Genomic DNA, 13,450 nt, shown 5'->3' with positions numbered 1-13,450 from the left:
CCCTTGGGCAGTAGTGAAGGGAGACAGAGGCGGGGTGCAGCAGGTGTTGGGGGATCTCAGGGTGTCATGCAGGGTATGTAGGGTGGCAGGGGAGCTGACACTTTCCGTCCCTCAACAACTTTGACTGATCTCCTTTAAAAAGCTCAAGAACTTTGGTCCCCTAAAAATCCCAACTCTGTCCCACGTTAGGGGGGTTGAAAGCCACTGCTGGCCTGGACGCTGCTGACTTCACCCCCGGAAGTGCGCTCGATTGTCTCTCAAGACAAAAAGATGCCAACAACAACAATTTTGTTGGATAATTCGCCGCAAAATTTGGAGAAGGGCAAATGAGCAAGAACTGTGAATTAGACCATTTATTCCCCATCCCTACCCAGCAACACACTTGAGGACAACCTAGCTTAGCAGGTGTAGGCAAGGTAGTTTAGTGGGCCCAGGGCGAATGGCAGGACTGCTGCCATCAACCCACCCACAGCATGTGCCACTTTAAGTGGCTGCCTCATCATGTCTAGTGTTAAGTCCAGCCCTGGATGTATCCCTCAGCAGATTATTTCTTTATTCAATACATATTTTAAGGCTGTCTTTTAAAGGTTGTTCATTATATCTCAGATCGGCAGCATGAAAAGTGTGTTATTCCATGCTGTCACAATGTAAATAATATGGAATTTATCTCATCTCTCTCATCACTGTCAGCATGTACTGTATATAATTTCTGTTGCTTATCCCAAGCTGCAGGTGTGAGCAGTAGACTGGGGAAAACCAACCCTGTCCAGCTGTACTGCCACCACCTTTGTAGTTCCCCAGTCCTAAGCCGGGGGAACTTAGGTTGTTCTGGACAAGACAAGACAAGAAAGACAAGAGCGGAACAGTTCACTCACTGTCTTTTGAACCCCAAGCCACAAAGGAGTCAGTCGTGTGCAACCTAGAAGCCAAGGTACCAGATTCAGAGCTTACATCAAGAAGTCACACAAGGAATACAAGACCTGGGAGAAGAGCTAGTGGAAGAGGACTGGAAGAAATTTAAAGATTACCTGCAAAAGCATTGCAAATTGTATGAATGTTAAAAGATGCAGGATACAAAGATAATATGGCATTAGTGACATAGTTGAAAGGAATATGTAAAAAATGTTTCAGAAGAATCAGGGTGAAAAAGTTAGAGTAATATTATGTCAAATTTAAATAAATTGATATAAAGGGAAAAATCGGAGACATAATAGTTGAAATGTATATTACAGAATAAGATTTGAAAGAGGGTAAGGCACTGCTGAATATGATTGTGTAAAAGGGAACACAGAAAAGGGAGATGTGAGGGAGTCTGGAAGGAGGGCTATGAAAACAAGAAGTAAGAAATCGGATTTTTATGGTTGTTTTTTTATGTCTTTTTTCTGTCTACTTTTTATGTTTTCTACTGTATTTTTCTATTTTTACTTGATTGTGATAATGGTTTTCTCTTTTCTCTTGTTTTGATTGTGAAGTTTGTTCTATTGTTTAAAACTTTAATAAATATTTTTCAAAAAAAAAAGAAGTCACACAAGGAATAAATGGAACACTTTATTAAGGAGGTTACAAACATAGAATAAGAACTCTTTATCAATAAAATACAGTTAAGAATGTCCAATATAAATATATATTTGGAAAGCCAAGTACAGAACAAAGTAAGAAAGGTAGCTTGCCTCATCCTAATACTTACAATCAGAATCACAGGCTCCACAAGCAAGTTGTTCCCAGGCACACGTGGTTCTTGCAGTGCATGATTCTTCATCTGAGCAGGGCCATTAGACCCATGTCAGAGACAGGTTTATATACAAAAAGGCCTGCATACAGAGGGGTGGATTTTCCTTCAAATCTGGCCAAGTGATGGAATCTTCTCTCAGCAAAAAATGACAAAAACTACAATATTCATGTCACAGCTGGCTGTGGTGGAATTTTAGGGAAGTATGTCCCCATTACCATTTATTTCAATGCAAAGGAAACACAATGCAAATGGAGAAAAAGTGTGATCCACTGTGTATTGTTTGTGGAGTGAAAACTGCAGTGAATACAGATCATATTTGTGGAAATGATTTCCTTTCCAGACATGAGACAAATAAGCAAATATTGGCCAATTTCCACTCCCAATTCCATTTCCATCATAATTATTCAATATCCTGTCTCATACTGTACATTTTAAAGCACCTTGGATGTGATGGTTAAAGAGAACTCCAGGAACCGCTTTATGACAAGTTGCCTATTCTAAAAGGGTTAGCTGGGCACAACTAGAGGAGCCACCTCTTTTCATCAGTTGGGTTGCAGATCTTTCCTTGCATTGTTTAGTCTGTTATCAGCAGTTTAGGCACTGCTTTCCTTTTGAGTGAAGACAGAGGCAAAGTACCGTATTTTTCACTCTATAACACGCACCAGACCATAACATGCACGTAGTTTTTAGAGGAAGAAAACAAGAAAAAAAAATATTCTAAATGAAACAGTGGATGTATGATTTTTGTGGTTCATGCTGTGGCCACAGACATGTGATCTGACAGTGCGTTTGGAGTAGCCCAATGCAAAAATCCTGAGGATCCATGTGGATCCATGCTTTGTAACCACGTTTTTGCACCACTGCGACCCTAGGCAACAGTGGGTGCGTGATTTTTTTGGTGCAAGATGTAGCCATGGACATGCTATGTGATCTGATGGTGAATTTGGGGTGACCCAGGGCAAAGATCCTGTGGAGCCATGCTTTGTAACCACGTTTTTGCACCTTTGCAGCCCCAGGCAACAGTGGGTGCGTGGTTTTTTTGGTACAGACTGTAGCCATGGACATGTAATGTGATCTGATGGTGAATTTGGGGTGACCCAATGCAAAAATCCTGAGGATCCATGTGGATCCGTGCTTTGTCACCACGTTTTAAATGGGGAGGGAAGGAAAAACACAGAAGGGACAAGGAGCACAAGAGGGGTGTGCGGAGAAGCAGCTGGCTAAGAATGCAGGAGAGGGGTTTTACCGGAGGGAGGAAAGGAAGGCAAAAGTCCCCCCCCCCCCAGCCAGCCCTCTCTCTCTCTCTCTCTCTCACCTGCATGTTTTTGGGCTGCCTGCGAGTCCCTAGAGCACGGAGAGGAGGGGGTGGTGGGCTGGAGCCTGCTCGCAGTGTGACAAGGAAAGAATTAGAAGGAAGGACTCGATCCTTTCCTTAACCCTCTGCTTGCCAGGAGAGCAGGGGATTCCCTGCTCTTTGTTGAGTTTGAGCAAACGCAGCAACAGAAGCGGGAGGGCAGTAAGACCCTGAGGCAGAATGCAGGAAAGCAGCAGCTTCCGCCTTCCCTCTGCCCGCCCGATCTTATTTTTGCCTGATTTTTGCCTGTTTTTGCCCCTGCAAGTCAGCTCCAGGGCCCACACATTCGCTCAATAACACGCACAGACATTTCCCCTTACTTTTTAGGAGAAAAAATCTGCCTGTTATAGAGCGAAAATTATGGTAGGTGTTGAGCAATTCCGCCTTCCCTCTGTCATCCAAAGCATTTCTCCATCTTCTCCATGCAGAGGACATACTACTTGCTTGTTCTTCTTCTTGCTTCAAACATAGCTGAAGAAACCTCTTTTTAAAAATTAATTTTAACCTATCTTGCAAGCCTGGGATCATTATGAGCTTTGGCCTGCCTGACATTCAGCCTGCAACTGTTGGCTCCTCGTGTATACTCCTCCTTCATGATTTCTGCTTTCTTCCATTTCTTATACAAGCCCTTCTTAAATCTTAGCTTATCTGCAAGCTCTGTATGCAGCCACATTGGTTTCTTTAGATGCCTCCCACTTTTCTTTCTTATTGTCTGCAATATTTCACCCATCCGTCTGGGATTCCCTCCTCTCTGAGTATTTCTGACCGTGGGATCTCACTTAAGCTTTTTGAAATCAGCCTTCTTAAAGTCCAGAGTGCATGTCTGACTGCACTCTTGTCTTTTTGTACCTGGTCTGTTGCCAGTTTGTCAGACACAGGATCTGAGCAGAGTCAGGGGGCAAGCACTTTATGTAACCTTTTGGGGGAGGACTTGAGTGCTTAAAATATCCATCCTTGGGTGCCACTGAGCTTTCTTAGTCAGACACAGGAAGATGAGAACTTCTAAATTCAGTCTGCCAACTTCCCTCCCCCATTTATCCTGTTTCCTTCTATTACTGTGAGACTCAATAAAAACCAGTCTGCCAGGTGGGAACTTGGCAAGTTACTGGGCTGTTGCCAAATGCAGAACACGAGCTGACAGAAGAACAAGCAGCTTATGTAAGCCTTGCTAGATAAGTTGAGAGCTACATTTGGTGCTGCGGTTGGGCTGACAAAGGGATTACTCTGTTCAGCGCAGGCTGGGAAGAGAGATGGCTGCGCTGAATGCACGCAGAGTCCTGGTGACTGGGTCCAATCGGGGCATTGGCTTGGAGCTGGTTAGGCAACTGGTGCGGAAAAACAACTGTCCAGAACAGATCTTTGCCACCTGCCGGAATCCAGATGGACCACTTGCCCAGGTGAGCCCCAGGCTGTGCATTGGGATGAGCATAGAAACAAGGGGATTCCCCATGATGTCCAGAAGATAGTGCCAAGGGCAAGGCTTTTTATATTTTCCATTCTTAGAGGATGGTACCTTAAGCACAGATTAGTAACCCCTTTTTACACACACACCCCTTTTCTTTGCAGAATTAAGAGAGGAGTTGGAAGGAAAATGGTTGATTCCTTTCACCCAGTGATTTGAAGAGCATTTAACAGAATTGTCTCAATGGGTGTTGGAAATTACAAAAATAACTCAGATTAAACATTCCGAAATACATACCATATGATGAATATCACTAAATAGTCAAACACATTAACTTCATTTTCTGTGTCAAATTGCTTAGAACTGCAATATTTCATCTTCTTAAATTATGAATGGGTGGGTGTGAGGTTTAAAGAAGTTTCATCTCAGCATTTTCTTGTATAAATCATATAATTGTACAACTGGAAGCAACCACGAGGGTCCTCTAGTTCAACCCCCTCCAGTGCAGGAATCTCAACTAAAACATGCTGACAGATGGCTATCCAACCTCTGCTTAAAAACCACAAATGAAGAAAAATCCACTACCTTCTGAAGGAGTCCATTCCACTGTAGAACAGCTCTCACCATCAGAAAGGTCTTCGTGATGTTTAGTTGGAATCTCATTTCTTGTAACTTGAATCCATTGGTTTGGGTCCTACCCTCCGGAGCAGAAGAAAACAAGATTGCTCCATCTTCCATATAGCTTGTGTGACCTTAAACCCACCCAAGGACTTGCCACTCAGAGTAGATCTCTTTATAAAGCACAAGTTTAAGCTGACATAGTTTCTGCAGGACACTTTTGCAAATGCTCCCCAAATGCTGAAAACCAAAACCAGATGGGACTTGATCTTTTCCATTCCTATCCCATTTCAAATAGTTCAGGCTTCAGGACTTGCTGTTCCATCCTAAGTCTGTACTCCCTGTATCTTTCAGGACTTGAAGAATTTGGCTGCCAAGCACCAGGGAGTGGAAATCATCCCACTAGGTATGTGTTTGTCACCCCCTCCTCAAATTCACTTTTCCCACAGTGATATGGACAACAGTTGATATTCAAGGTCATTTCAAAATATTACTTTTTAGCAAATAAAAAGTGCATTCCCTATTTTTGTTGTTTTGTTAGATTTGTTTAAGGTTTTATTGAATTATAAAAGAAAAAGAATATAACAAATAAATCCAAGTACTCTGTCATATTACAGAACCACTTATCAAGCTTTAACAGCTGAACAAGATCAACAGAGGAACACAATTTTTGTAAATCATAGTTTTGTGGTCTAAATTCATGCATTGGTACAGGCAAAGAACATTGCATGTCATTCGGAGTGGTGTAAGTGATAAATTATGCATAAGTAAGTTTCACTGAGTTCAATGGAGCTTACATCCAAGTAAAGTAACTTAGATATAAGTTAGATTAATTAGTGATAGATTTGAAAATAGTTTCTGAGGTCCTTCTCCAAGGGTCTTCTGCTGGTTCCCTCATTGTGAGAAGCGAAGTTACACGGAACTAGGCAGAGGGCCTTCTCAGTAGTGGTGCCCTTCCTCTGGAACACACTCCCTTCAGATGTCAAGGAGATAAAGAATTACATAACTTTTAGAAGACATCTGAAGGTAGCCCTGTATCAGGAAGTTTTTAATGTTTAATGTTTTATTATGTTTCAATATATGCTGTAAGCTGCCCAGAGTGGCTGAGGAAACCCAACCAGATAGATGGAGAATAATAATAATAATATGCAAATCACTGACTGATATCATACCAAAACAAAAAAAAATTCCTTCCAGTAGCACCTTAAAGACCAACTAAGTTAGTTCTTGGTATGAGCTTTCGTGTGCATGCACACTTCTTCAGATACACTGAAACAGAAGTAATATCATATGACTTCTGATATCATACCAAAACATCTACAGGACTCTGGCCAATGAGGAGACAATAACTATAGGAAAAGTTATAGATGGACTTCGTTTAATTCTCAAGAACCAAATATGAGATGTACATAAGTATTATAGAGAAGATCCTTCTAAATATTATCAACACAAAAAAGGCTTCTGTTGATCTGTGACAAGAAGAGAAGGGTCTTACCTAAAAAATGGGATTTATTCTTTGCTGCTGTAGATACTTGTGACCCATCCAGTATCAAGGCTGCAGCAACTAAAGTCACCAAGCGGCTGAAAGGATCTGGGCTGAATCTTCTGATAAACAATGCTGGGATTTTAAAGCTAAGCTCTCTTGAGACAGAGACACCAGAGAACATGTCTGAGGTGTACAAAACCAATGTGATTGGCCCCATGATGATGAGCCAGGTAAGGCCATCCTATTGTACCTTCTTCACAGAACCTTCTGGCCAGGTTGCAGGGCTCCTTGTGTTTCAAAACTGTACTGTTTTCATAGAGAAAGGATGCAGAACAGAACTTTAACAGCTTCATGAGAAACTGACATTAAAAGTGCATCCTTTGGGCTTGTGGAGATCATAGGGGAAGGTTGTACTTGTTGCAGCTCCCTTCTGGACGAACCATGAGAGAACTCTGGTATACCACCAGCAAGTAACTGCTGGGCTCACGGTTTCACTCACACGCTGAACTTTGAACTGGTGACAAGATGCCCAGTCTCTACATGAAGAATGCAACTGTGTGCAATTCTTTTCTCTCCTTCTCCAGGCATTCCTGCCCTTGCTGAGGAAGGCATCTCAGGAAAGCCCCCAGAATGGGATGAGCTGCAGCAAAGCTGCCATTGTCAACATGTCCAGTGAAGGTGGCTCTATCACAACTGTCTACATGTGGCATTTGGCACACGTGGTCAATTACCGTTGCAGCAAGGTGTGGACACAGAAGTACTGCAAGTTAGAAGCTAGAAATTGATTTTTCTGTTAATTTCACCTGATGGTGTTGACAATAGTCTTAAAATAATGCAGTCCACAATATGCCTCCCTGACCCTTGCCTATCTTGATAAGTAAATATCTGGCCATAGGAGGGATCCAGCCCCCACTACGGAGGACCTGGGACCCTAGAATAGATGTCTGACAACTGCCCCTGCTCACGTGAGCACCTGAGATGTGATCAAACAAAATTATTTATTTAAATTAAGCAACAATGCCAGGAACAGGAAGACATGGACAACCCCACAATGGTACTCTCAACATGAAAATCTTCCTACATCCCCTCATTGTCTAGAGGTGGCGATGAATGTATTCGGCTTCACTCACAATTAACCCAAAGAGTCAAACTATTAGCTGGTGTTCGTTCCTTGCTCCACAGAAATGTAAAAAAGAAAGTGCATTAAAATACATTAGCCAGTAGATGGCAGCAAAAAGGCTTCCCTAGGTTCCTGCAGCATTATCAATAAGAACAGCAAACCAAGATCCACGCTATTGGAAACCATCCATGGTTGTAAATGGCGTTCAAAACAAAACAAAACAAAACAAAACAAAACAAAACAGGAACTCACTTGGAATTCAGTCAGAAAGAATGAGCCAACTTATTACTGATTTCTGCCAATAGAAATTACAGCATAGAATCTCTACTGCAAAGCTTATGTCATTCATTCATTCATTCATTCATTCATTCATTCAAAGAAAACAATATAGTTTCCAAAAACAAAACAACAAAATTAGAAAATACAATATCAATGTTAAGATTTAAACAAAAAATAAAAACAACCTGTTAATAGTGAGAGCATTAAAACATATCTCAGTAATACAGAAGCCTCCTTTTTAAACTCATACCATCCTGTGGCACTAGGTTGCATTCTAGGAATGGACAGATCTTTCAATGTCGGCTTTTCTCATTCTTTCATCTTTTTTCAGTTTCCCCCATTTAACAATAATTATTATTATAATTATTTATTTATACCCCACCCATCTGGCTGGGTCTCCCTAGCCACTCTGGATGGCTTCCAACAGTGGTCTGTTAAACATTAAAAGCTTCCCTAAACAGGGCTGCCTTCAGATGTCTTCTAATTTCCCATCAGTTTGTGGTTTTTAATATGCATTTTTGTGTACGACTTCCCAAGCAATCCCACATAATATAACACACTTTTATACATTATTTTCACCACCAAAAGCATTATTGCATGCATTCTCCCTAATATATGCTTTATGGTACTCATGCTTTAATTGGACAACTGCATCACAAAATTCAGAGAATCACAAATGTCAAAGGATTGCTGCATTCCAGTTTAAATATTGGTTCAGGAAATCAGACAGGTTCACATTAAAATGGAGAATGGGGGCAAAATTCTCACCAATCCTTAGCTGCCTCTTTCATCCCCTTGCTTCTGATATGTCTCTTTCCTAGGCTGCTCTGAACATGCTTACACGGTGCCAGTCCCTGGGATTTGACAAAGATGAAATCTTGTGCATTGCGTTGCATCCTGGGTTTGTGCAGACAGATATGGGAAGTTCAGTGGTAAGTGATTTGTGGAGGAATCTGAACTCTAGGCATATATACTGTATTTAACTTATTTGGCCTTACATTGAAGTAAGAACCAAGGTGTATAATTAGTTTCAAAATCAGCAAGGGAGACATGAATGGCAATAACCCCCCTCCCTCTGGTGCTTCAAAATAATATTTTTTTTAAAAAAAAAAGTTGAAGAAAGCCATTGGACCAATGGTCTACTCCAGGAAGAAAATAGAGTGGCTACACACTGGCTACAATCCAATATGTTATTAGGTGTGCTTAAATTCAAACTCCAGGTCTCTGCTGAATTCTGGCTGGATACCCAAGCATCGTAGAAGGTTACTCCAGGTAACTTAAGGTTTGCAGTGCTCTACCATTATCTGCAGATGTTGCTCCCTGGGCAAGGAGTTTATTCTCTTAGTTGTTGCGGCTGATAGCTATTGCTAGATGGATAAGCCTTGTCCATAAAAACTAGTGGCTATCAAAACATCCTTTGCCACTGAATAACTATGTTACACTACATTCTGCTTTATAGATGCCTTCAGAAAATCAGCAGGGAAGACATGAGGGGCAATAACCTTCTCTTTCTGTTCCCCTCCCTGCAAGCAACTGGCATTCAGGTTAAATTGCCTCTGGACATTGTCACATGCGTAATCATAGACATGTTGTTGTTGTTGCTTAGTTGTTTAGTCGTGTCCAACTCTTCGTGACCCCATGGACCAGAGTACGCCAGGCACCCCTGTCCTCCACCGCCTCCCGCAGCTTGGTCAAACTCATGCTGGTAGCCTCAAGAACACTGTCCAACCATCTTGTCCTCTGTCATCCCCTTCTCCTTGTGCCCTCAATCTTTCCCAGCATCAGGGTCTTTTCTAGGGAGTCTTCTCTTCTCATGAGGTGGCCAAAGTATTGGAGCCTCAGCTTCAGGATCTGTCCTTCCAGTGAGCACAGGGCTGATTTCCTTCAGAATGGATAGGTTTGATCTTCTTGCAGTCCATGGGACTCTCAAGAGTCTCCTCCAGCACCACAATTCAAAAGTATCCATTCTTCGGCAATCAGCCTTCTTTATGGTCCAGCTCTCACTTCCAATCATAAACGTATCTCCCATGAATTTGGCTCCCTAGGGAAAGAAAATCAGCTGCTAGTGGGACAAAGAAAATGGAACAAGAATTCTACCTGTCCCCTAGGAGAGTTTGGTGCCAGACTTTGTGATGATGATACCCGTGCTGTTTGTCACTCTTTTTAAAAAATATACTCACAAGTCCTTATGCCACTCTAGTCTGTTCTTTTTTTCCCCAGGGACAAGCCCCACTGACATTGGATGAGAGTGTGCAAGCAATCCTGAAGACCCTTTCCCGTCTCTCTGAGAAAGACAATGGCACTTTTGTGAACTGGGAGGGAAACACCCTTCCTTGGTGAGCCCAAGATATTGTGCTGCCCGAAATGGAGCAGCCAGGTGACCAGTCCCTGAACTGGGTCAAGTTATTTTTGGTACCAGAAACAGAAAATCTGACCTCTCCCCCTGCCTGGAAGAACAAAAGCAATAAAAATAAACTACATAACTAGCAATCTGCTGCCCTTTCATGACACCCCAAATCAATTGCCTGAGATGACCACCCCACTCAACCTAACTGCCTGCTTATTTACATAGTAGGGATGATGCAGAAATTAAATTCATTTCACATTTAAAGCCAAATCTATCTAAAACCTTATGAAACAATGTGAGAATGGAAACACAGCCATCCTTCAACATTTGCACTTATATGTATTTTGTGGTGCTGTTCTTCAAAGCAGTTTACAAAAATGCATATACACCTACATACATATACACATAACAGTGCATATATTGTGAAGGTAACATGCAAAAATGTATATATGAGTCAAAACTCAGCTTAACCCACCCCACAAAGTTGTTGTGTGAATAACCTAGGGAAAAGGAGACCCACAAATGCCACCTTGAGCCCACCTTGAACCCCTTGGTGAAAGGTTGGGATGTGTGTAAATGTAACACTGAAAAATACCGAATACTAATAACAATAATAATAATGCATCTCTTGTATCTGTCTGTGCCCAAATTTCAATTGAGGGAGCAGGGCAGGTTTGGAATAATGAAAAAAGCCCAACTTAAAAATCAAAGAAAAATGAAATTGAGACACAGTCAGGATATTCAGGTGTATAAACATTGAGCTTTACTTGTAGATCCTCAGCAAATCCCACATGTAGCTGTTTGCTGAGACAGGCTTGCCTGGGTGGGGTCAGGGGCAGATGTAGGGCAGTGTGAGTGGTGGGCATGCACTGGGCACTGAGCTGAAGGGGTGTCCTCTCAAAGCCCAGTAATTGTGGACCCTGGACTTTGGGAAAGAAGGAGGCATGAGGGCTCTTGCAGGGTTCTAGAGTCCTCCCGTATTCTTCTCAAAGCCTAGTTCATACTTTCTCAGCTTTGGGAACAAGGTGGGAGGGCTCTAGAATGTGGGGAAGGGAGGTTGAGTTACAAGATTGTATTGGGTCCCATATAAAATAACACAAGCCCAAACAACTTTGGTAAAAAGTGTCAAAACTCTTAGAGCTTAGCCACACTTACCTTTCCTCTGCTTTTCCCAGCACAGTCTGCAATATAAAACTGTATGTCCAATTGCCCCTTTTTCTCCAGAGCTTTCCTCACAAAAGCCCACTCTTTAAAGCTCAGTCGGAGAAAACAGGAATCTGTGGAAAATCCGAATTGATGTTTGCTTTAACTGAACACTAATGAGCAGGTTTTTGCAGTGAAAGGTCAGGGCAAAACACACACACACAAAAAAACACAACAACCCCAAACCCCAAACAAATGCGCAGACATGGAGTATTGAAGCACAGATTTCTGCCTGGAAAGAGCGGGGTAAAAGGTAGTTGTGAATAAGCCCTTAATGAACTACAGTACAGTACTCTGTTTGCCATTACAGTGGTACCTTGGGTTACATACACTTCAGGTTACATACGCTTCAGGTTACAGACTCTGCTAACCCAGAAATAGTGCTTCAGGTTAAGAACTTTGCTTCAGGGTGAGAAAAGAAATTGTGCTCCAGTGGCATGGCAGCAGCAGGAGGCCCCATTAGCTAAAGTGCTACTTCAGGTTAAGAACAGTTTCAGGTTAAGTACGGACCTCCGGAACGAATTACGGTAAGTACTTAACCTGAGGTACCACTGTATTACCTAGCTTTGGGTTGTCTTGCTCTTGCTCTTTGGGGGGCGGGTGTGACTCAGGGCCATTTCACACACTGCACTGATCGGGTCAGGGCTCCTTGACACGCATACCTATTTTAAAACATTTTATTTTAAAACATTTTAAAGCAGAGGTGAGGAACCTATCTAGCTCCATGAGTCAGATCCTTATCAGGATTGGTGTGACAGGCTGAATTTCATAGGTGGCTGGCCACCTGTCAATCACCTTTGTGATCAGAAAGGGGTTTTCATCAAATCCTGCTTAATGCAGCAGCATTTAACACCCCCAATCATCAGCTCATGAGTGGGGGGAATTAAATCCTACTGCATTGGTTGCACACACCAGTATCCTGCCAATGCAGCTAGTGCCAAGTCTCTGAGGGACTTGGTTAACCTTTGACAAACGTGCTCTGGCCCAGGGGTGAGAAACCTTTGGCTCTAGTGCCTACATCTGATATGCAAATGACAGTGGGGATGGAGGGAAGCAAAAACTGCCCTTCACCGACTGACTTCTTTCAACTCCTTTCATTCTTTTCTTTTTATAATAATAATAATAATAATAAATTTTATTTATATCCCGCCCTCCCAAGCCGAAGCCGGGCTCAGGGCGGCTAACAACAATAAAACAGTACAAAAGTACAGCATAAACAACATTCTAAAATCATTCATTATAAAATTAATTAATTCAAGCCACTGGCAACCATTGGGCCAGAGCTCCGCGAAGATTGCCGAGGGAGGGAGTCAGGCTGTGCCCTGGCCAAAGGCCTGGTGGAACAGCTCTGTCTTGCAGGCCCTGCGGAAAGATGTCAAGTCCCGCATTTTCATACCACAAAACCACAATGCATTTTCATACTGCCTTTCTTCAAAACCACAATTTTAAAATATTAACACAAATGAACAGTACAAAATATTCTCACGTCTACTTCAGGAGCTGCCAGTACCAGCTTTGTGGCCTGGACTTCTCCACCTCTGTCTTCCCTTGGGACACACAGGTCTTAAGGAGCCCCAGGGATGATGGTCTTAAGTAACCATGACTGGTCCTAGACATTTTACTGCTGGCGCTAAAAAACTAAATGACTCTCCTCCCTTCCATTCCAAATACAGAAGCTGACTGTGTTGGCAACTGAATCTTACTTCAGCACTGGGGATGGGACAGCATCTTCCACTGCATCTGAAGGCAGCCAAACACAGTGAGGTTAAGCTGGAAGTTGGAAGCCAGTTTGGCATCCCTACAAGCAGGTCTGTGCAGAGCTTGTCTGAAGCCCTAGTCTGATGCTACACACTAGTATGCAGTAACACAGGTCCAGATTTTACTATCAAAGACTTGCAGTGCGTACGGA

The 13,450-nt window shown here is 42.5% G+C and overlaps 1 protein-coding gene across 1 annotated transcript; it reads left to right on the top strand.

Annotated features, from left to right (window-relative positions):
* The first annotated feature begins 4,064 nt into the window (after positions 1–4,064).
* LOC114602034 (C-signal-like) lies at positions 4,065–10,481 on the top strand. The gene is made up of 6 exons (XM_028739768.2): positions 4,065–4,483; positions 5,461–5,512; positions 6,635–6,822; positions 7,177–7,335; positions 8,813–8,923; positions 10,212–10,481. The coding sequence occupies exons 1-6, from the start codon at positions 4,337–4,339 to the stop codon at positions 10,329–10,331; spliced, it is 777 nt and encodes a 258-aa protein (XP_028595601.1). The 5' UTR covers positions 4,065–4,336; the 3' UTR covers positions 10,332–10,481.
* The last annotated feature ends 2,969 nt before the right edge of the window (positions 10,482–13,450 follow it).

The sequence above is a fragment of the Podarcis muralis genome, chromosome 7, assembly GCF_964188315.1.
Source record: "Podarcis muralis chromosome 7, rPodMur119.hap1.1, whole genome shotgun sequence".
Taxonomy (NCBI): Eukaryota; Metazoa; Chordata; class Lepidosauria; order Squamata; family Lacertidae; genus Podarcis; species Podarcis muralis.
This window is presented reverse-complemented; position numbering and strand designations above follow the sequence as displayed.